At 36.4% G+C, this 22,895-nt stretch overlaps 1 protein-coding gene across 3 annotated transcripts; it reads right to left on the reverse strand.

The window, feature by feature from the left end:
• Positions 1-832: 832 nt before the first annotated feature.
• On the reverse strand, positions 833-22,811 carry LOC113096090 (phospholipid-transporting ATPase ID-like). 3 transcript variants are annotated; one of them, XM_026261487.1, is made up of 28 exons: positions 22,255-22,811; positions 15,244-15,335; positions 14,915-14,973; positions 14,549-14,662; positions 13,791-13,889; positions 12,525-12,586; positions 11,579-11,651; positions 11,373-11,443; positions 11,134-11,216; positions 10,055-10,213; positions 9,700-9,788; positions 9,061-9,248; positions 8,730-8,938; positions 8,521-8,567; positions 8,278-8,443; positions 8,003-8,191; positions 7,275-7,390; positions 6,825-6,989; positions 6,426-6,537; positions 5,880-5,985; positions 5,499-5,640; positions 5,146-5,329; positions 4,606-4,826; positions 4,408-4,491; positions 3,898-4,143; positions 3,667-3,805; positions 3,048-3,178; positions 833-2,743 (listed from the first exon to the last, which is right to left on the reverse strand). In XM_026261487.1, exons 2-28 carry the CDS (start codon positions 15,284-15,286, stop codon positions 2,423-2,425), a joined length of 3,618 nt encoding a protein of 1,205 aa, XP_026117272.1. In that variant the 5' UTR covers positions 15,287-15,335; positions 22,255-22,811; the 3' UTR covers positions 833-2,422. The 3 variants fall into 3 exon arrangements, with proteins under 3 accessions (XP_026117272.1, XP_026117270.1, XP_026117271.1); XM_026261485.1 differs by having other exon boundaries at positions 4,606-4,829; positions 22,255-22,808; XM_026261486.1 differs by lacking the exon at positions 22,255-22,811 and adding an exon at positions 22,052-22,159 and having other exon boundaries at positions 4,606-4,829.
• Between the last annotated feature and the right edge of the window lie 84 nt (positions 22,812-22,895).

Consider the following 22,895-nt stretch of genomic DNA (forward strand, 5'->3'; position numbering starts at 1 on the left):
AAAAAAGTATCTGGAAATTTAGGCCATGCTTTGTAAATGTCATTGCAAAAGGACAAACGATACTTAAAAATGGCACCTGCTTGCAAAATTGGCAAATGTTGTTAGACCTTTTCTTAGAACAAAATTCACATGAACCAACTGTTCCCGAAGTCATTTTTAGTGGATACAAATCAGTAACAACAGATGTACAGTTGTACAATTTGTCTAAATATATTTGTTCAATATCTAAAAACATAAATATTTATATAAATATATATTTAAATCAAATATTTATGTATGCATATATTTGGTAACATAAATTTTTTAAACACACTATTTTATTGTTTATATTATTGTTGATTTTTTGTGACCTGATGTTATTACTGTGCTCCAAGTGTGGTCTGAAATGTTCAAATACTTTTTGAGGCCTGTCTCTTTAGTCTAGCTTTTAGTAGTTGAAGTGGTAATACAAATATATATATATATTTTTTTTTTTAGAAACAAGCATACAGTATAATAAGTAAAATAAGCATTAAAATCAAAAGAACTGAAAGGTCCGTTCACCCAAATATGTATATTCTGTCATCATGTTGATTCATCCAAATGACTGTGGAACAGAAAAAAAAAAAGGTTGCAGTGACTAACAGCCCACATGAGTGGAAGTCAATAACCAACACAAAGTTATATCTGTAGAAGGCTTACAGTAAATACAGTAAAGGGGGCAAATTTGTATGATCCTTCTATGGTGCTTTTTTGTTTTTTTCAATGGCAGATTAATGACATCTTCATTTCAGGGTGAACTTTTAACAGCCATGTGTAACTAAAAAGACTTGATCAAATGTACAGTTTTATACAATATTTTAAAAAGTAGTTTATTTGTACAAAATGTTTTTGCTTTTACAGGATTTGCATAGTACAATTAGAGTATGAATGTGATGTTTATTAGTATACCGAGTAAAAGCTAAATTAAAATGTATTTTACTGCACTGAAAATACACTTGTATGTTCCCGAACCATAAGAACTCCTTGTGCTAACATTGATCTTTAATTCAAAGTCTTTTGCAAGGCACTCAGTATTTAATACTATAAATATGTTCACATTGGTCTCCCTTTATTTCTTATTATCTCTGACATAATGAAGTCACGACATGAAAAATGGATGCTTCCTTGATCTTTTGAAATATACGACTTGGGGATGTAAACATAATGAAACATTCAGAAGTCTATACCCTTGTCCTAGTCCAAAGAAAAAGCATGTATAGAAACAAAGCTGCAAAAATGTCTTGTTCTGGAAGCTGTGTCTTTGTGTTGTCAAAGTGATGAATACATTAACACATACCTTTCACATTTAGCAACTTGGACTGCCTAATCACAGTAAAATAATGAGGAGGAAGTGGGATTGATACTATAATGGATAAGATTGTTCTTGCTGGTAACAAGCTGGTAAAGATAAGAGTAAAGAACCATTTCATTGGACTGTTAAGGACCATTCACAACAATGATAACATCAACAATGCAGATATTGTTTTAAAAATGAATCTAAAAAGGACAGCACAGCACACACTATAACAATAATTAATTACTTGCAAAATAATTTCCCCAGCTGATAAAAAAACAAACAAAAAAAAACAAAGACATTGACAGCCAAACAAAATCCATCCTTTAAAGAGCTAGAGCATTTAAAGTGGCAGACAACAAAACTGTAGCACACACTTTTAGTAAACAATATTATCATGTGCTGGTGTAGACCCTAATACAGTTAATGAAATAGTTAACATTCTTGGTGTGAATAGGCCATCATGTCACATCCTAAGAAGGCTCTTATATTGAGCTCTTTAAGGTATAGTACCAAAAAGGCCTTTTTGATCCTAAAGGCCTTGAGAGGGCGGGGAAACTAAATTAGGACTGTTTGATAAACATTACAAATGTACCTCAGGGAAAGGATAAAAATATGACATGACCCCTTTGAGTAATGAAATTAACAATGTTATGTGTGGGATATATTTAACTCAGGACTCAAAGACAGTCAAATGCATTAGTGGACATAGCACCCGGAAGAGGAAGAGTACAGGAAATACATCACTCGTGACTTCTTCTATGACATCATAGGCGTGTTATTGTTTTTTTCACTTTTACAGTCGAGTTTGTCTGTCGCTTCTATAGTACTGATGACAGGACAAGTAATCTCTGTCCTTCAGGATGATGGTTATTTTAGTTTGTTCATGCTGCAAACCACACTTGCATTCTGAGTGATAAGTGTGTCCATGCACACTCCCAAACAAGATTTAGTACTTTTAGGAATCAAGTCTATTGTTCTTAGTGTGCGTATATATATATATTCTGCTATATACATATTGACATAACACAGCAGCTGTGAAATTGTCCCCAAGAGTTTAAACCCTATAAACAAGCATTTAAGATTTTCGTTTAAAAAGCTGCACCCTCAAAACAAAGAGTCTTTAACCGCACGAAACAGCTGCAGTGACGTTGGTTCTACTTTCTGTTTGGGGTTTTGTTCTCGCCCGACCGGGCTGTAACACGCAGACCATCCTGTGGGCTTGAAGCCAGGCGAGCGTCCTGTGGGAATCAATCCCGTGGAGCTAGTGAGCGCATTTCGCCGCAGAAATCTGCCAGAGGTCACAAGGTCACCATAACCATGGGCGTGAGAGAAGGCATAACCAGAGCGACGTGTGCTCCTTCGGCTGAGCCTGGTGCGGCGCGGACGAGGAGCAGGTTCCTTCATCTGACACACCTTATGTCTCACCTGTATTTAACAATCAAAACAGAATTGTTCATTTGTTCACCTATCTATCCATCCATCCATCCACCAATCCATATCAGCAACATCAATGCATTTCATTGATGTGCATGTAAACATTGTCAATCAATTCATATTCAGAACATGCCAATGTATAATGTGTTTTATAAACAATCTTCAATTTTCAAGTAATTGATATGATAATATTTCATTGGATAATTATGTATTTTACTGTTATTCGGTCAGTAACTGGAACTCTGATTTGCCCTCTATTTGAGGATCAATAATGGGATGTTAAGTAACTCTATACCTTCTCATTGATGGTAGGAGAGATCTGGCTGTAGATGAACCGGTACGCAACCACAGGCAGCACACACAGTATAGCCGTCAATACAACAGTCAGCCACACGTTGGGCTGGTTAAGACAATTTTTGGCAGTTCCTGTAAAACACAACATACACACACTGTATATACTCCATACAAAACAGTTTTTCTAGAAAATGAATATGAAAAACAGTATGTGACATGACATATTTCAAATTGGAATGGAAAAGGATTTTTTTTTTTCACATATCCTTATGCATTTTATTGTATTGTTTTCATCTAATAATAAAACATTTAAATGAGCAAAAAATATAATGATAATAATAATAACAATAATTGCACAGTCATTCAGCTTTTGTAAAGCATTTTAACCATTTTATTATTAGATGATAACTCTAATATAACACCAAAATCAAACATCACTACATATTAAACAAAATAAAAATAAAATATATGACTGATATATACAGTGTACATACAATTTTTAGAGTAATGTTTTTTGTTTTTTTTGCGCGCACACACATTTTTGACATATTTTGACAATTTTGCATCCCAAAAAAAAACCCTAACTAACACAATATAGAGACAATGCAAGCCCTGCATACCTATGAACGCAAAAGAAGATGGACGTAACTGGAAAAGTCCATCAGTGTACATGGCGAAGGTCAGTATGAAGAACATTCCCAAACTTCCCCAAACAAAGATATGGTTAACAACAGTCCAGTACGAGAGGTCCAGTCCCAGCTGTGGGGAATATAGAGAAGAAATTAGGATAACTAAAACATCTAAACAAATTAAATGCATACACATTATCTGCAATGCAGGGATATACCGACCTGTACACACATAGTGACGGTGAGGCAGGTTTGAGTAATCAGTGCGAATGACTGATAGTCTGCCCCATCTTTGCCGTCGTCTCTCGCAGTGTCATATGTGGCAGCATAAGGCACAAAGAACAGCACTAGAGAGCTGTACCAGCTGTGAAGTGCACACATCATGAAAGCACGTTTACTGAAGTACTGGCTCAACTGTCCTGGCAAATACAGCTGAGGGTACTCGAGACTCCAGCCAGCATTCACATCCTGGAGAAACAGAAAAAAACTAATCTCAATTAACTAAATAATGGTTTATTTCAAACCATTAATATACAGTTGAAATACATTCATCTTTTTAACACACAATTGACATTTTTTAATGTTTCTTCAAGGTTAATAGTAAAAAAACATATATTTCTTCAATAGCCTTCCTCAGCTGTCTGAATCGAGTATCATCAGAATAGTTTGGACATAAACAGACATAAATGAGTTTTCATATCATGTAACACACACAAACACAAAAAACCCTACCTGGTCAAACAAACTCATTCCCAGAACAGGCAGGGCAGTGTATACCAAGTTATACAAAGTGATGTAGCCTTCATCATATACGGTCTAGAAAGACATGCAAGAATCTCACATTATTTTTATATTTACATTAATACGTCTTTGCAAGGGTAATTGCAAGAAAAAAAAGAAGAATTTTCAGTTCTGTTGCACTTGGCTCACCTGAGCAGAAAAGCCGCAAAAAAATGCGTACCAGAAATGCACAAAGGTAAAAGTGAAGTTCTTATAGAAGAAGTACCGCAGGAACTTGCACATGCGCAGGTATGACCAGCGCCCATGTACCAGCAGGAGGCGCTGCAGGAAACGGAACTGAGCAAAAGAAAAGTCACTAGACAGCACAGCCTGCATCCCCTCCTGACCGCTGATACCCACACCAATGTGAGCTGCTGCAGAAGAATAAAGAGAATAACATTTTATATACATATATACACATATATGCACACACACACACACATTTACAAAAATAAATAAAAATAAAAGCTGTCAAAAAGCTGTACCAATTGACTGAAAAGGAAAGACAATTAGCTCAGTCAGTTAAATCACAATATTAATACTTAAAATCATACAAATCATGTAACTGCATTGCTATGATCAAGTTGAAAAAACAAAACAAAAAAACAATCACATTCTGTCTAAAATTTCATTGATTCCTAAGAATTTTGATTTTGATATGCATCGATATTATTGTCAAGCTGAATTCACCTTTAATCATGTTGACATCATTAGCTCCATCCCCTATCGCTAGAGTGACTGCTTTCTTGTATTTCTTGACCAGCTCCACCACCTGAGCTTTCTGCAGAGGAGTCACCCGACAGCAGATGACCGTCTTGCACATGCAAGCCGTCCGCAAAAACTCCAGCTCCATGTTGCTCTCCAGAGCAAACGCCTACAAACACAAAAACCCCATACAATTACACTGGAGTATGAAAACATGACATACTGTACACAAAAACAACAGGAAATGGGATGGTTTCACTCTGTGCAGCAACACCCATCTCAGTCCCAAGAGTCACTTTCAGTACAGAGGAGGGAAAGAGACGGTTCCTGTTTCTCACCAAACTGTGTCCATTTATCACCAGGCCGTACTCTCCGTTCACGTTTTCATCCTCAACCACTTTTGGAGTATTACCCAGGATAATCTCAGGAATGAGGAATTTGTCTTGTTCAGTATCAGGACACATCTTTAGACGGGCATCCCTTTACAAAAAAACAAAACAAAAAAAGAGACAACTGTAGAAACATACGAAAAAAAAAAAAAAAAAAAAAAACCTTGGCTGGAAAAAGATTCATGCTTTCACAAGCTAAATTTTGGATATGGAATTTAACTGAAATCATTTAAATTGTCTCATAAAACACCCATTTTGTGAACAACCACCCAAATAATTCCATGTGTTTTAGTATAATACATATTATGTCATCTGCATGAGATCTATTACCTCAGCTCCTGTCTGACCTCCTCTGGTGAGTTCGCTGCAACAATAAACACGTCGTTCATCTCCTCCCTCAGCAGGTTACACGAGTAGCCAATGTTCTCAGCGGTCTCTTTTAGAGAAAGACATTTTATAAACGTTTTCAGAGGGCCATTTGGTAATTTATTAATAAAAGAACTTAATTAACAATCCTGCCAACCATGAAAGCACACAAAAATGGTGGGTAATCAGTACATTACATAATGATTATAAATGACACAAGCACTGACCTCATTATGTTACATAACTGAATCATTGCACATTCATAATGTACAGCATAGAAGTTTGAGTTTAATTACAAAAATAGTCTTTGGGAAGAGATTGTCTTGCTTGATGTTTTTCTTCCTCCCTCATGGCACGAGATGCACAGCACAGAAAATTAGGCAATGCAAACACATCAGGTTTACTTTAATCATGTCAGTAATGTTAGAGTGATCAGATATGCCAATTTTTCACATAACACTTGGGATGAGAAAAAAAGGTCACAAATAGCATAAAGAAATAACGAAGCACCTTGCTTGTCACCAGTGAGCACCCAGATTTTGATTTCTGCTCTGGCCAGCAGTTCAATCGTCTGAGAGACTCCATCCTGAAGTTTATCCTCTATGGCTGTGGCTCCAATTAACTACACAAAAAGCACAACACAAAAACACTTTAGCTTTTTATTCTTAAAAACAGCCAACATTTAGGGTAAATTAACATTTCATTTTTTAGTTTTTTTTTTTTTTTTTGGTTGAATAAAATGGCTATAGTAAGTATAAAGTGTGCCATCTACATATGAAATTACATACCAAAAACACAAGAGATGCAGGCGAATGACTGATTCAATATATATATATATATATATATATATATATATATATATATATCTGTGTGTGTGTGTGCTGGATATATTTAGTGTTTTGTGCATACCATCATATCTTTTTCTATTTCCTCGTATAATTTCTCCAGGTTCTCCTCCCGGTCCTCCAGACCCACACTGGACTCATGGTGGCGCTGTTTCCACTCTGAAAAATATTCCTCATCCAAATCCTTATATGCTAGAACAAGAGTTCTCAACCCCTCACCAGCAAACTCCTACAGAGGCAGAGAGAAAAAAGATTGTGAGAGAATGCACAATCAAATATATAGTTAATGGCCAATATTTAGCATTCCTGCTGTGAGGAAATCTGCAGAGATTTCAATGGACATCACGTGCTTATGATATTCTATTTGAGTTAAGAAACAAATAGTTTACCACCCATGTAGACAGAAGTCAGGAAGGCAGCTCACAAGGTTTTGGAACAGAGTTATATTGTCTAAAGTGTTTGAGATAAAGCATTCTCCTTGTAGACTCACTAGAGCCCTCTGGTGTTGACTCACATTGAGGTGCTCTGTGGTGACCTTCATCACTTCACTGCAGGAGGGATGTAGTCGCTCATATATGATGGTGTCTGCTCCTTTACAGTACAGGGAGAGCTTGCCCTCTGGATTACGAACTGAAAGGAAAAAAAACCCCACATATATCACACACAAAAACACAATATATGAGAAGAACCATGGAGCCTTCTTAAAGCAAAAGTTCACCCAAAGATAAAATCATGTTGTGTATTTCCTGACAATCAGGCCATCCAAGATAAAGAGGAGTTTGTTTCTTCATATGAACTGATTCTGAGAATTATAGCTTTACATGGCTTGAATTAATCTAGTGAAAAAGTCAGTCCCCTGATTTCAAATCAAAACACACCGATGTATTTGTTTAGAATGTCTTTCACTTGTAAACAGTGCTTGAAAACTCCTTAAGCAACGAATTGAAGTTAAAAACGTCTTTATGAATTTGCAACTTTTTGCTTCATAAGACAATAATTGATGGGCACGAGTCAAGTCGGATTATTGTGATGTTTTCATTAGCTGTTTGGACTCTCGGCCTGACGGCACCCATTCACTGCAGAGTATCCATTGGTGAGCAAGTGATGCAATGATAAATTTCTCAAAATCTGTTCTGATGAAGAAACAAACAGATTCACATCTTGGATGGCCCAAGGGCGAGTACATTTTCAACAAGTTCTTATTTTTGGGTGAACTATTTGCTCAATCACAAGTGAGCATACCAATTACAGACATCCTTTTTCGCACATTGTTAAAATCCAGGATGGCTAGCAGCTCATAGCTCCTCTGAACCCCCATCTCCTCTATTGTCACTGTCTCAGGACTGCGTGAGCGGAAAACAAAGCCGAAATTACGTGCAGCCGTAACCAGAGCGCCCTCATCAGGAGACTGGGCCTGGTACACCAGATCACCTACAGAATAAACAAAAATAAAACTATTCATGTTTTAATGTACACAAACAGTAAAAATGAAAGGCATATTATACTCAATCACTCACCCTCCCTTTTTTCTTCTGCCATGACAGTGTGACAGAGAGCGAGTAATCTGAAGAAAGCATGAACGTCTGGAAGCTCCAGTTTTACACCCTCTACCAGACTGTGATCATAAAAGAGGAATTTGGGGTCCGCAAGCCGGTTAAAGGAGAAATCCACTGGTGTCATTTCCTATCATCAAACTCAAACTTATTAACCCAGCAGACTCATTAAAACCCCTGGTGATTGTTTGAGACTTTGTTTCTCACCTCTGTGATCTCCAGTCTCTGTCCACTATAGTGGTCAATAACATCTCCTGTAGGGCAGAGAAAACACACTTTCAAGTTCAAACAGTATCTGGCTGTTTGATCGCTGCAGGGGACTTTTATGTCTTGGAATGTAACCATTGGCAATCTTCTGAAATAAAATAGGCCTATAAATAAAATAAACAAATAATGCATATGGGACTGGTCCTGACCATAAGATTTCCCATTAATGGAGCATTTGTTGAAGGTCATGATGTTCTGGGTGAGCGTGCCGGTTTTGTCTGAGAAGACGTATTTGATCTGACCGAGGTCTTCATTGAGTGTTGTGGTTCGAGCCTCAGCTGGCGTGTCAGTTTGTGCATGATACATGGTCCTGTCCCAGTTAATGTAGTAACTGTTACCTAACCGAATCACTTCCATACTGCAATGTAAACAGAGAATGAAAATGACAGTCATTTTTTAAATTAGTTTTTTTTTCATTTCTTCATTTTCATATAATTTTACAGAAAACAAACAAGTATACAGTACATGAACACATTCTACCTGACATATAGTGAGATGGGCACCACAGTGTTGAGGATTATTATGTAGGACCAAAAAGTGAGAAACGCTGAAAACACAGTGTTCTCTTCTCGTGGAAGAAAGGCTTTGAACTTTGACCCTGCATGGTTTTCCCAAATCCAATTCCCCACAGCCAGAATAATACACATCAGAGCCAGAAGCCCAAAAATCTACAAAAAACAACACACAACCTTGGTTAGTAACTTATAGTGACCAAATATTCTCCAATCTGTAATGTGTATATTTATATATATATATATATATATATATATATATATATATATATATATATATATATATATATATATATATATATATATAAATATATATATATATATATATATATATATATATATATATATATATATAAATATATATATATATATATATATATATATATATATATATATATATATATATATACACACACACACACACACACACACACACACATGCATGTTTGTATTTATATATACATAATAAACATATACACAGTATACACACATATATTATGTAAACAAAAACTTTTATTTTGAATGCGATTCATTGCGATTGATCATTTGACAGCACTTATATACATCATATCTTGCATATCTTGAAGTGAAAGAGCATTTAACTTACAAAGAGCACCAGTACATTCATAAGTCGATCGATACTCGTCCTCTTAAAGGTGCTCTTCCCACAGTTCTGCATCAACTTGGTGTCTGGGCCTGAAGACATAACATGCTGTATAAATGAACCAGACCACTTTTACTTCAGAAGAGCAAGCCACTATAATGATTTCAACCATAAATCCAGTACAGTACGTTATTTAAGAGCCAGTTTGGGTCTAGTCTATTTAGTCTATGGACTGGCAAACCATTTTACAGCCTCAAAAGAGTACACCAGCCACATTCTCCGTAGTAATAAAGAAGAATTAAACTGGGACACCTGACAGCTCCAGAGCATATACCACACATCTGCCTGAATTTATTACCTGCAAACAGCACCAGGCCAAAACACCAGTCAGTGTTTCTGAGCGTGCAGCCCCTGAGCAGGACTCGCTCATTGTCCAGCGAGTATTTCTGCGAGTCGAACGTCAGCGTGCCCGTGAAGCGATCCAGACGATTGTTAGGAGGCTCACAGCACACCTCCCCTGAAGAAAGCACAGAGAAGACCAGAGGAAAATGTTATTGCTCAGAAGTTGAAAAGATTTAGGAGTTCTCAGTTACATTTCATTTATATTAACTTTTTGGGGAATTGCATAGCTCTTTTGACTTTTGTTAACAGACTACAGGAAACAGATGATTCTTCAGCACAATCTGATTTGTTGCAGCCTGGAACTGAACTACTGGTTTCGTCTGGTCAGAGGAGAACTGGCCCCTCAACTGAGCCTGGTTTCTCCCAAGGTTTTTTCTCCATTTGGTCACCGATGGAGTTTCGGTTCCTTGCTGCTGTCGCCTCTGGTTTGCTTAGTTGGGGTCACTTCATCTACAGCGATATCATTGACTTGATTGAAAATAAATGCACAGGCACTATTTAACTGAACAGAGATGACATCACTGAATTCAATGATGAACTGCCTTTAACTGTCATTTTGCATTATTGACACCCTGTTTTCCTAATGAATGTTGTTCAGTTGCTTTGACGCAATGTATTTTGTTTAAAGCGCTTTATAAATAAAGGTGACTTGACTTGACTTTAATATCAAACTGAAGAAATGGAGAAGCGTTCTGCTTTGGTGATAGAAGTCCGTTGTTGCTTGGAACATCCATAGACTGCAATGATGGAGGAGAAAGTGTATTTTTTAAAGTTTCTGCTAATATGACAGTTTACTTAACAGCAAACCAATGATTTAAGAGAGAGCTAAATGCTACAATCTTAGATTAGACTGACAGGACAAGCTGATTCGGTGGTTGACTAGCAATGCACTGCCCTTTTCTAAACTTTCGCATCATGTTTTCAAACCTGGAATAACTTGAGGGTCAGTGAGAGAATTTTCTTTTTTTGGTGAACTATACTTTTAACTATAGCAAGGTATTCTCTCTCTCTCTCTCGCTCTCTATTTTTCCTCACCATTGAATGCAGCCAAAGCCTCTAAATTGTCCCCCATGTCTCCTGTTACAGTCAGAGCCTGTTTAACCTTCAAGTTGGTTTCTCTGTGTGAAAAAGGGAAAAAAAAGAAACACATAACTGTACAAAAACACAATTTTAAAACAGTATTTTAAAAAGTATTTTAAAACAACACAAATGTATTTAATATAGCTGCACGAACATAAAAACAACAATGCTTCTACTGTGTTTCTTGTACTCACCCGTCCAGCTCCGCAGTCTCAATGTAGATTAAGTTGAGAGGTTCGCTGCTGGACAACAGGAGCAAATCTGCCTGTGAGGAGGATACAGAGAGACAAGGTGATGTTCATTCATTCATATGCATCTGCTCCTAAATCTTTAAGTAAAGATATAAAGTTAAATGTTGCAGGTAAATTTAATATAAATCTAAATCTGTAAAATGTATTACTGTGACAAACTGGTTATTCTCCAGCTTTATGATGTCTCCCACTTGCACATTCATCCATTTCTCGCTTATCAGTCTATTGTGAAAAAGAAAGAAAAATTTATGTCTACCACATAAACCACATAATTATGATTACAACACAATATTTTCAACACTTAGGTTGTGTGGGTTATATGTTTCTATTAAACTCAACATAAATTATGAATGCACATTCTTGATGAGCTTGATACTGACACACTTTAAATATCATGAGGGACCACCTGGAAATTATTTCAAAAATAGAAAAATAGAACTCTGAGGCATCATTCTAGCAGCTAGTGTGTGTGTGTGTGTGTGTGATGTAAAAACATGAGAACAGGTCACAACAACAGGAAGAACCTCTCTGTGTGTCTACAGCTGTGTCCTGTTGTGATTGATGTGTTTGTTTTGTAGTAATTTGAAAATTCAAATCATTCCAGAGACAAATAAGGGGACTAACTAATTAAATCCCACCTTTTTTTGCTCTAAAAAGCCCACATATAATTGCTGAAGAAAATGGAAAAAGCTTTTTACATTTATTTATTTATTATTATTGTAAAGCACTTTGGATCAGCTGTGGTTGTGTTAAACTCGTGCTCTATAAATACAATTTCCCATGACTTTCCTTTTTATGCACTAGATCTGAGCTAAAAAGGAAGAATTTCTGAAACTATTAATAGTATTGGTGATACATTTTACTGAAACACTCTTGAGTCATTATCATGTACCAAAATGAAAGATACATTCAAAGTTGTGTAAAGAATATAGGAAATATAAAACTACTTGTTGGTAAACTATCAAACCTACAACAGCTCTGATTGCATGTTGATGCAATGCATGCATTGGTGTTATGTGAAATCCTTGTATGAAAAAAGGTGTATAGGTAACAAGACTGAGAGAGGGTGACAAACAATATTTGACAGCCACTCACTTTCCACTGATGAGCACATTCACTTTACGGTTATTCACCTTTCTGTCACTTCTGTGGCGATTCTGTCAGAAAAGAAGAAAAAAGAAAAACCTGAAGAAAAATCATTAAGAAGCCAAATGAAAGCAAAAAGAAAAAGATAACAGAAACCCTCATGGGCTGAATGGTCAAACGCCAAGACCTTCTGCATCCAGAAACCAGCTCATCCCAGTTTTTAGAAGGGAGAAAAAGAGGAGAGGAGGGGCGAGGAGTGTGATTCCCTAATTCCCCTCCACTCCCCTTAGCAGGAACATAAGGACTATTGTATCAAACTTTCCAGTCCACCGCTGACAAATTTTAGATCTGTAAACTTTTGCTTTGCGAGTCTCTGCTACTCAGAGGAAAGTTTGCTTGACTTATTAAATGACGCCTGTGTGTCAAAGTAAAGGGCATTAAAATTAGACATGTACTGAGTATTACAGTAAAAGCCGCCAGCCTCACTAAAATGTTGTTTATTTCCATTAGACTCACAACCAGAGCACGGGAAAACCAAAGTTAGCTCAATTTGGGGTCTGGCAGAAAGACTGGAGTTCCTCTGGATCACATGGGGAGAGCAGAACTTAATGGGTAAACCACATTGTCACCTGATTTCAAGAATACTTCAATTGATTCATACTCCTTACCAGTTACAATCCAATAGATATGAAGATGTGAAGATTTTGGACTAAGGGCATGTCAAAATGGGCAAGGCCATCCAGTACTACATGGCACATAACAATCAACAAAATGTTGCAATTGTGGCAGGCTAGGACAAAAAAATTGTTTAGATGGAAGACATTTTCTATTTATAATATTGTCTTAGATGTTTTTAAACACAGTGGAGTAAACCAAAAAATGTATGGTATAGTCCACCCAAAAATTTTATTTCTGTCATCATATCCTCACCCTCATATCTTCTGTGAAAGACAAGAAGAAATTTTGAAGAATGGCGAAAGCTAAACAGTTTCTGTTGCCTTGAATTCCATAGTATAGACAAACAACACAATGAAAGTCAATCGGAAAAACATTTCGGTTATCACCAAATCTTCTTTTGTGTTGAGCAGAGGAAAGAAAGTCATACAGATTTGGATCGACTTGAGGGTGAGGAAATGATGACTGAATTTTCTTTTCTGGGTGGACTATCCTTTTAAAGACTTTTCAGAATAATTTGGCAAAAACAGTCTTGTTGTTTCCTCTCAGGAAAAAAATAGGTCTTTCGTTTGCTGTATACTGTAACATGTGTGTACTCACAATATCATCGATGGCGTCTTTGGCTGCAGTCACTGATAATACTAAGACTAGAGGGACAACCGTGGTAAACCAGGACAGAGAAGAAATAGCAGGAATAACCTACAAAACACAAACAAATTTTTTATTTATGTGCTTTGAATGTGGAAACATGATATTCGAGTAATGCCAGCAATATACTGATTTACAGTTATACACCGTGAGCCAGAGAGGTTAGGCTTGTACATATACAGTATGAATGGGAGAAGTCATATCACTTAATATGACTGTGTGATATGAGCTTAAAAATACAATTCATGATAATATGATTATTGTCTGTTATTGATATGATTATTGTCTCCCCCAGTCATTTATCACTGTATATGGTATCTGTACTTGCATGAATGCAAAATAGCTGCCATCAACTGCTTTCCCTCAAAGTCAACGCTAGTAAAGAGTGATACTAATAAAGTCATGGGGTCATGAAACGTCATTATTGTGCAAGTACAGTATTTAGCTATTTTGAATGTGTTTAATATTGCTTAATATGGGAAGTTAGGGTCATCATGTTATGGTCACATTCTTTGAAATATGCATGACTAAACTAAAATATACTGTATGCATCTGAGGCAACATCTTTAAAGAATGTCACTTCTTTTGAATCGAACAGACTTTGTTTCCAAATCCAGATTCATTAATTCATTCATTAAGATTTACTTAATTTTTAGACTGACAAACACATTTTTCCAATGCTTCACCCAGTTAACTTGGATTTTACACACCTGTAAGATGAGCAGGAAGAGGAAGTAGGCATTAGCGATCCTCTGGAACTGCTCAAACAAGTTGAGAGGCAGAAATGTGAAGGGATTGTATTTGGAGGTCTTGATGGAATTGGTCTTCAGGAAGAAAGGACAGAGATGAAAGATGGTTCAGTAATGTCCTGATATCATGTTACTGTACATGTGGAGATTTCCAAATGTAAGTAATAAGTGATGAAACACAATGACAAATAAAAAGTGTTGGTGTTGTTGGAATCATAAATAACTGGTCATGATGACATTCTGTCAACTATATCACCAGACATAACATAAATGTTCATTTATGCAGGTTTGAAATAATGATTTTAAGTTTTCTGAATTTATACTCACAGCATATTTGAAGGATAAGTTATATTCTCTGTCATTTGCTCTGATTTTCCTCTCCTCCTCTAGAAGAAAATAAATAGAGAAATTGCACTTTCTGATGTGAAACAACTATTGCATAAGAAAGGAAAACTCTTTTTAAATGTTTAGACTTTGGAAAGTTTTTATGTGTATAATTTACTGATTGTTTTTGTTAGGATGCTCAAAAAAACAACAAAAACAACAACAACAAACTTTCAATAACCTTTTAGGGAAATCAACCACAATTTTAACCTCACAAAAATGAGTGATGAAAGACTAGTTTTCTAGTTCTGATGTCAGATCTGTGCATGTACCTCTTTCTTTCTTCCGTGTGCAGTCTAAGCCAAAGAATGACATGTCTTCCCTCTCCGTCCCTTTTCCTTTTCAAGGATTAATCATGATTTCTCTGAAAAGAGAACAAAACAACTTGTTTCCTTCCAGAAAGAACATGTGAACTGCTTAATGATGATGGTGATTCAAAATGATTTTCAAGCATCATTTGTTTGTACAAAAGCACCAGTACATCCTGATTTTGAGATTGTAATGGATAGACACAATTGTAGAACATCGTTTATACAAACAAACATACCTGAACACACTAAAACATCACTGCATAAAGTTTAAGGTCAGTAAGATTTTTTTCAGTAGAAATTAATTATTTTTTATCAAGCAAGGATGCAAACATTTGGGTTACAAGTCTGAAGACTGGCGTAAAGGCTGAATACATATTCTCAATATTACTGTTATACTTTATCAAATATAAATTGAGCTATGCTGAATGTAAATGTCTTCTTTGAAAAACATTTTAAAAATCTGATCCCAAACCTATGAAAGGTAACAAATATCCACACTCACACACAATTCCAAATAGAGAAAACAGCATTTATGAAACCCATCCAATAAAGAGACTTCCAGAGTGACCTCAGCACAAGAATTAATTACAGAAACCACATGTATGTGCATTTAATGCACCTCTGGAAGAGCCGTTTTTCACTGTGGTCACAGCTTGATAAAAAAATCACTGTAAAAAAAATTGCATTATGAAAACCAGAAATAAATATTTAAAGGCTTACAAATCGGTACACGTCCTACTCAAGTTTAATTGGAAGTCTTAAAGGGATATTTTCCTAAAAGTCTAAATTCTGTCATCATTTACTTAAATTAATGTAGTTTGAAACTGGGATGACTTTATTCATAGAGCATAAAAGGAGACATTTAACTGAATGTTCAAGCTGCTCTTCCATTCAATAATAAAATACAGTGAGCAAATGGACCAGAAAAGCACAGTAAATGTGAAGTTAAGTGAAGTGACGTGGCCAAATATGGTGACACATACTCGATATTTCTGCTCTGCATTTAACCCATCCAAGTGCACGCACACAGTAGAGAACACACACACCCGGAGCAGTGGGCAGCCATATTGCTGCGGCACCCAGGGAGCAGTTGGGGGTTCTGTGCCTTGCTCAAGGTTCTCGCCTCAGTCGTGGTATTGAGAGGGCAAGAGAGCACTGGTTGTTCACTCCCCCCACTGACCTGTCAGTACCAAGACTCAAAACTTTGGGTTATAAGTCTTCATATTTTTGAATTCACAGTTCATTGCAATCTGTGTAATCAACATACACAGTCTTTACACTGCAAATCTAATTTGCAATGGAATGCATAAGACCTTTCACACTCTAAGTGTTAATAATGACTGAACCCAAAAAATTTATAAATTACAGAATGTACTGAGACCGAGACAACACCCAAGCCAAATGTGCAAACTTTCTGATATTAATTCACCATGGCAGTACAAGATGCAGGGAGTGATTTACAGGAATAGTGACAGAATAAGACAGAAATAAATGGGTTACAGAGAAAAACAGACATGAGTCCAATTAAACCACAGAAACAAATACAAGGGGTTCTGAGAGGAGGTGCAAAATGAGAAGGCCCCGACCACAATATGCACACATTAAAACCACATATGCAAATGTATGTTTGCAAACGCGCATGCTGCAGGAACACCTGTCTCACTTCCACCACAGTAGGGTCAGGCTGTACCCTCACTGTACAGTGACAAGAAAGTAGTCACTGAGAGAATAAAATATCAAATATATTGATACTACTTTTTTAATAAATAAAATTATATTACACAAACTTTATGTAATGCAGGACCCGCTTAATGAATAAAGATGTAGAGAGCAAAAAGTAGGCAGAGAAAAGGGGGGGGGGTATAAAACTTACAAACCGCAGAAAGAAAGAGGCAAAACTTTCAATTTTACTAATCACATACCATAAATCATTCACTCACACTCTCCCTTCCAAACACACTTGCATTGTAAATTCCAATTTCATTTTATGAGAAATTTAAATTGAGGTTGCAGAATTGCAAATTGAATTTGAATTTAAAAGAGAAATGAACTGTAATTCAAAGAAAGTTAAAGTGATAATTTACATATAAATTCAAAGCTAAAACCGTAATCTTGAATGAATGAATAGTTAGTTAGTTAGTTAGTGTCATACAGTACATCATCTGCCCCGTAAAGAATTTAAGGCAGCACCTAGAAAATCCTCACTCAATACACTGAACTCTTTGGAGAGAAAACAATGACTTGTGATTTTACAAACACTGTCTAGAAATCAAGTGACAGACATATGTGTCAGTTACTGTGAAATGTGATTAAAAAAAACAAAACAAAACAAAAACAAGGTAAAGGAGTGCATGCACGTGTATATTTGTGTATTTAGGTTATATCTGAGTGAATTCAAGTTAAATATGCATACAAAAGGAGTAATATCCTGTCTCCTGATCAGCTTTGTGTGTCTCAGAATACCCCACATGCCTGTGTGTGTGCTGGCATGTTCTGGTCACTATTGTTCCACAACACTTCAGATAATCTCCGGTGCCCTGAGGGGTATTTTTTAAAACCTTTGACTGTAATCTGGGCCATAGAAATAGACATCATAACAGAATAAAACGATCAAGCAAATAAATAAATAAATAAATAAATATATAAAAGTTGTCGTGTCACATGCTATTAAGTTTAATAAATGTTGGTTTTAATAACATTTTTTTTATAAATAAAAAAAGAATGGAAATAAATGTGAAAATCAAGACAATTAAGTGGTTTTGAAAGTAGGGCAGTGTATTGCACAAGGGGTTCTTTAGAATCCCATCGAAGACAAAAGGAAATGCCACTGTGTGTGCAAAGTATCATATCATATATCATATCATCAATGCAGGTTAACTGTATAAATCCTGAATGCACCAACACAAACATTGCAACTCAAACTCAGATGGTAAATGGTGAGGGAATGGGGTGAAAACATTGTGAAACGCAACACTTTGACTAACCTCTGAAAGATCATACAATAAAGGGAAGTGCTAATGACAAACAAGCGCATAGTTGTACAATGTATTGTGCACAGACTGTGGGAAAGCTAAAAGACTAGCAACAGCAAGTGTGGCACAACACTGTAACAACAAAAACAGTGAATACATTACCATCCATTAAAGCATTGATGTATTATACAACATTCAAATTAATCACCGAACAGTTCAGCTACAGCTACATTTTAATAGTTAATTAAACTACAAGCTGCTGACAAAAGGTAGCCTAAGCCTACCCAAAAACACAGCTGTTTAATAGGCAATATCTTTTCAAAATTGAATCACAGCTTTTAATCACACATTACAATATATATTAAGAATGTTTATTAATAATATAATCATATAAATGTTTATATATTTTATTATATTTATTAACATCATAATATTTTATTCTTTTATATTTAAAATAATTAACAATGCAAAATATTGCATTTAAATATTTACATGAACCACCGAAATGAACTGATTCCCCTGATTAAACAAGCACTCTAATTCTACACATAAAAAAGAGAGAAGAGCATTCTAGGAGAGTTTATGCTTTCGTTTATTCAGCTATAAAGTTCGGTGCACAATGCAGTGTTACAAAAATAGTGATCAGGCTTGTTTCTAGGCACAGGAAAGCTAGGTGATCACCACCAGCAGAAGGGGCACCAATGAGCGAAGATACTGGCACTACATTTTAGCAGGGTTGTTATAAAGAGTGGCACAGTCACCCTGAAATATGATTGCCACCCCCACTGGATCCCCCAACATCTCTATGCCACTGGATCAGAGCACTGTCATTGCTGCCTCATAGTTGCATGCATATTTTTTTGCAATTGGAGTGCTCAACAACATCATTAGGTCAGTGGGTTCTGTCAGTGCTTTGGCACAGTAATGCTTTTTTTTTTTGCCATGCAATAAAGCTAAATTCAAAGAACATTTTTAAATATCGGTACTGTAAAGAGTGCACAAAATGAGTATTTGTTAAGGCAGTATTTGTGGCAGTGGAGAAATGCTGTGAAAATAGTCCACAAGGTGTGTTTTTGCACCAATGCTTTGTTAAAGGATCAGTGTGTAGTGTAATATTCTCACATAAAACTTTAAGAGTACTAAAAGTTTAAAAATACTGGTATAATAAAAGATGCTACATTTATTCATTCACTTTTAGTTTACATGTCAGTGAAGGAATAAATAGCTGGATTTTGATTACTTTTACAAAGTGTTTTATAGGTTTGACTAAAATAATGAAAAAAACTGACACTTTAAATCAATGTTTCAACAGCTTTTTATATGAATAATGTACCTTGTTTCTGGGGAAAAAGCTAAACCACATTGCTAGTTGGTTACTTCCCAGCACCACTGCTGATGGATGTCTGCTTAATGTTTAATCTAACAAAAAAAGTAACCTCTATCCAAATATTTGGGTTTAACAGATGTTTTTTTCCAAAATTGGCTAACAAAATGTTTCCTTGAAAATGTTTTACTTTTAGTTATGTAAACATCACCTCACACACAAGACTGAAACGGGTCTGGAACATTAGCTTTCTTTGAGTTAAGCTTTAAATTTAATCTGCGTTTATAAAAGTGTCCCTCAGACATGTAAACCATGCAAAACTCCTCCACAGAGTTTCAGGAAGTCTGAAAGATCGCTCTGAATCAGGTCAACAGAGCCAAAGGTGGCTAAGACTAAGAGAGACAACTTTCCCGGGAGTTTACATATTAATGGCTACTGAAGGGATGTTGTTCAGATAGTGCTCATCCAGCACTATTCCACTGGGAAAGTACAGGAAACACTTAAGGACATCTAGTAATACATTACAGGCCAACAGCATCATCTCTACCAAACCAGTCCTGAAGCAGACCCTTTACTAAATGTCTGTGTAGCCAGTAACGGGCAAAAAAGTGTGCCACTGTTGCACTGGGATTTCATCATTTGCTCAGCTTCACTCAGAGGGCGCAGGAAACATGCAGAGGAAAGCATCATGGGAATGGGCAGCTGAAGCTAAAGAGCAATGTTCAAGGTTAAAAATCTCACTGGAGATATACAACTTGGGCTAAAGATGTCACATCAACTTGGTGTGAATTGAATTTGTAAACGTCCCAGTGTGAGATGCTTGGCATTTATGGCCCTATGATGGAGATCTGACTAATGATGGCAGCTGTTTCAAGTACTTTTTCTAGCATTTTATGTGGCTGCTTACTGGCTCAGGTCAAAGTAACCCATCTGCAATCTCCATGACATTCTGAAGTCAGCATAAACAGCCACTATGTGTCTTAAGAACTAGTCTGACCAACTAGCAGTCAGCCAAGGTGTTAACGGTCTTACTTTATGGATTCAAATTAGGCCAATCTGCATTATGACCATTGTTAAAGAAACAAAATAGATAAACTAAATTAAACTTGTTTAAGATATGTCTATGCGGTTTATGCTGGTATCTATGTACTGTACAGTTCAGGTCCTTCCTTCAATGCAGGTCTATGGGTTTTTTGTTTTTTTTGTCCCCTCCATCCGCCATACTTTTATCACCACAGATGTCTAGCAATTCTTTACATGGCTGCATGGGTTGAGTCACCTCAAATGGTGCGAGACAATTTACAATGCAAAGAGCTGTCAGTCAAAACCTCTAACCCAACCTATGAGAAACAGTATTAGTGATGCTTCCTTAACCAAATATAACCGATAATATGATGTCATACTGGTTGTGACATGCTGCTGCGCTTCTTCTATTGTTAGTGTTATTTTTAACATTAGTTTATTCTTCACTTTTTGTTATCCTTTCTAGCAGCTTCAGTTATTACAATAGACCAGAATTTGAGGAACTCAGCTACTTCTGTTTTATCCGTTTTTACTGAAATCCCCTCACGGGATTAAAACATTGAACAACTAAACTAAACTTCCTTTTCTACTCGTGTTAAGCTTTTTCATACTGATACATAGTTTGTGTCTGTGTGTGTTTTTATATATTTCAACTAGCCACAATTGAACTTGCTTGTGTTTGAACACCAAACCAATACACATATTTTAATAATAATAAAAAAATAATAATAATATAAAGTAAATGCAAGTTAATAATAATAATAGTAAAGAATAAAAAATGTATTGTAAATGCATTTAAGTGATAAATCACAACTAAATATACAACCTATAAGACAAGAGCTGATGAAAAATTTAGCCAATCCTTACAACAGCACTCAGGTATAGCAAAACGAGGAGATGACTCTCTTTTTACCAGATAAAAGCATGTCATTTCTAATGACCTTTTAATTATTTACCCATTAACAGTAACAGCCTGTCAGAGATATAATCTGATCAGATAGAGACTGCTGTGTGTTGTCACTGCATTATTTGACAGTGAGTTATTTGCGCCACCGGAGGAGCTCAGGGTCATGCTACAGTCACAGATATACACGAAGCCATCATACACATTACACAGCCCATGACAAACTCCTGGACCTGAAGAAAAGTATTATACACGACCATTCAAAACTTTGGGGTTGGTAAGATTTTTTCAAATGAGATATAAAAAATTTTTTAAAAAAATTTGGTCACAGAAAAAAACAAAAACTGCAGTCAAAATCAGTTTTCACCTGATGTTAACATATCTTCACGAGAGCTAAACCCGGTGTGCCATATATTTATCTGACAGCTGACTGGTTTGAAAGTTGTATAGTCCAAAAGAAAGCTAATTTCAAAACGCCTCAATTTTCTCAGTCTATTTTTGACGTCTTATACACTTGTACGGAAGGCAACGATTACCAAAACTCACCCTCAGGCTGTGTAAACCTCTCACTCTACCCACCCTCTTGTAAGACTGCTGACAGATGAAAAAACCCCCAAAAACGAACAACTCTTTCACACTCCTACTCACGCACATTGTTTTACTTCCTGTGTTTTCTAGGACTGTCTGCTAAATTCCCCTCAACTGACCTTGACCTCCCGCTGCATCCCTAAACTTTACAGTGCTCTTACCGTAAGTGTCCTACGGTGACATCGTAGTGTGTGTAGGTCTAGTGTGGGACTTATTTCTCCAGCCAGTGATCATCAAAAAGTCAGCTAAAGAGTCTCCTCTTTGTCTCGCCCTCTTATTTTCTCTTTCTCCTCCTCCTTTCTCTTGCTTCTCAGTCTTCCATCTGCTCTCACTTTACGTTGATGGGAAACAGGGAGAGCAGGCATCCAGCCTAGACTCATTCACACACGCGCACACATGCACACCCACCCCACCACACACTCAAGACAAACAAGGAAGAGGGGCGGCAACTTGCAAAGCTCTCGTGTTGCTCTTTCTTGTTCCACTCTTGTGACAATTTGTCTGAGGCAACATTTACTCTCTTTTACTCTCACATGTCGTCCTGTTACAAACTCTGATGGGCAAACTTTTGTTAAGATCTCTATACATTTCTCAGTCTCTCTCACACTCACTTGATTTCCTGCACACCAAAAAAGGAAGCAACCCTTCCCCCCCCCCATTCCTCTAACCACTGACAAAGTATAGCAGTACTAAGCATGTTCACAATCACCACTACAAGGCCACACACAGACTACATACACGCAATATACATCTAAACAAAGACTTTCATGTTTATATAGAGCTAATTATAATCAGTCTATAT

Source organism: Carassius auratus, unplaced genomic scaffold (assembly GCF_003368295.1).
Source record: "Carassius auratus strain Wakin unplaced genomic scaffold, ASM336829v1 scaf_tig00215868, whole genome shotgun sequence".
Lineage (NCBI taxonomy): Eukaryota > Metazoa > Chordata > Actinopteri > Cypriniformes > Cyprinidae > Carassius > Carassius auratus.

Coding starts and splice junctions, on each gene's coding strand:
- LOC113096090 (XM_026261485.1), bottom strand. CDS start 15,286: ATGTCATTCTTTGGCTTAGACTGCACACGGAAGAAAGAAAGAG. Junction 5,986..6,425: donor GCTCACTGGTGACAAGCAAG/GTGCTTCGTTAT, acceptor TTTCTCTAAAAG/AGACCGCTGAGAACATTGGC. Junction 5,330..5,498: donor TGATAAATGGACACAGTTTG/GTGAGAAACAGG, acceptor TTGTGTTTGTAG/GCGTTTGCTCTGGAGAGCAA.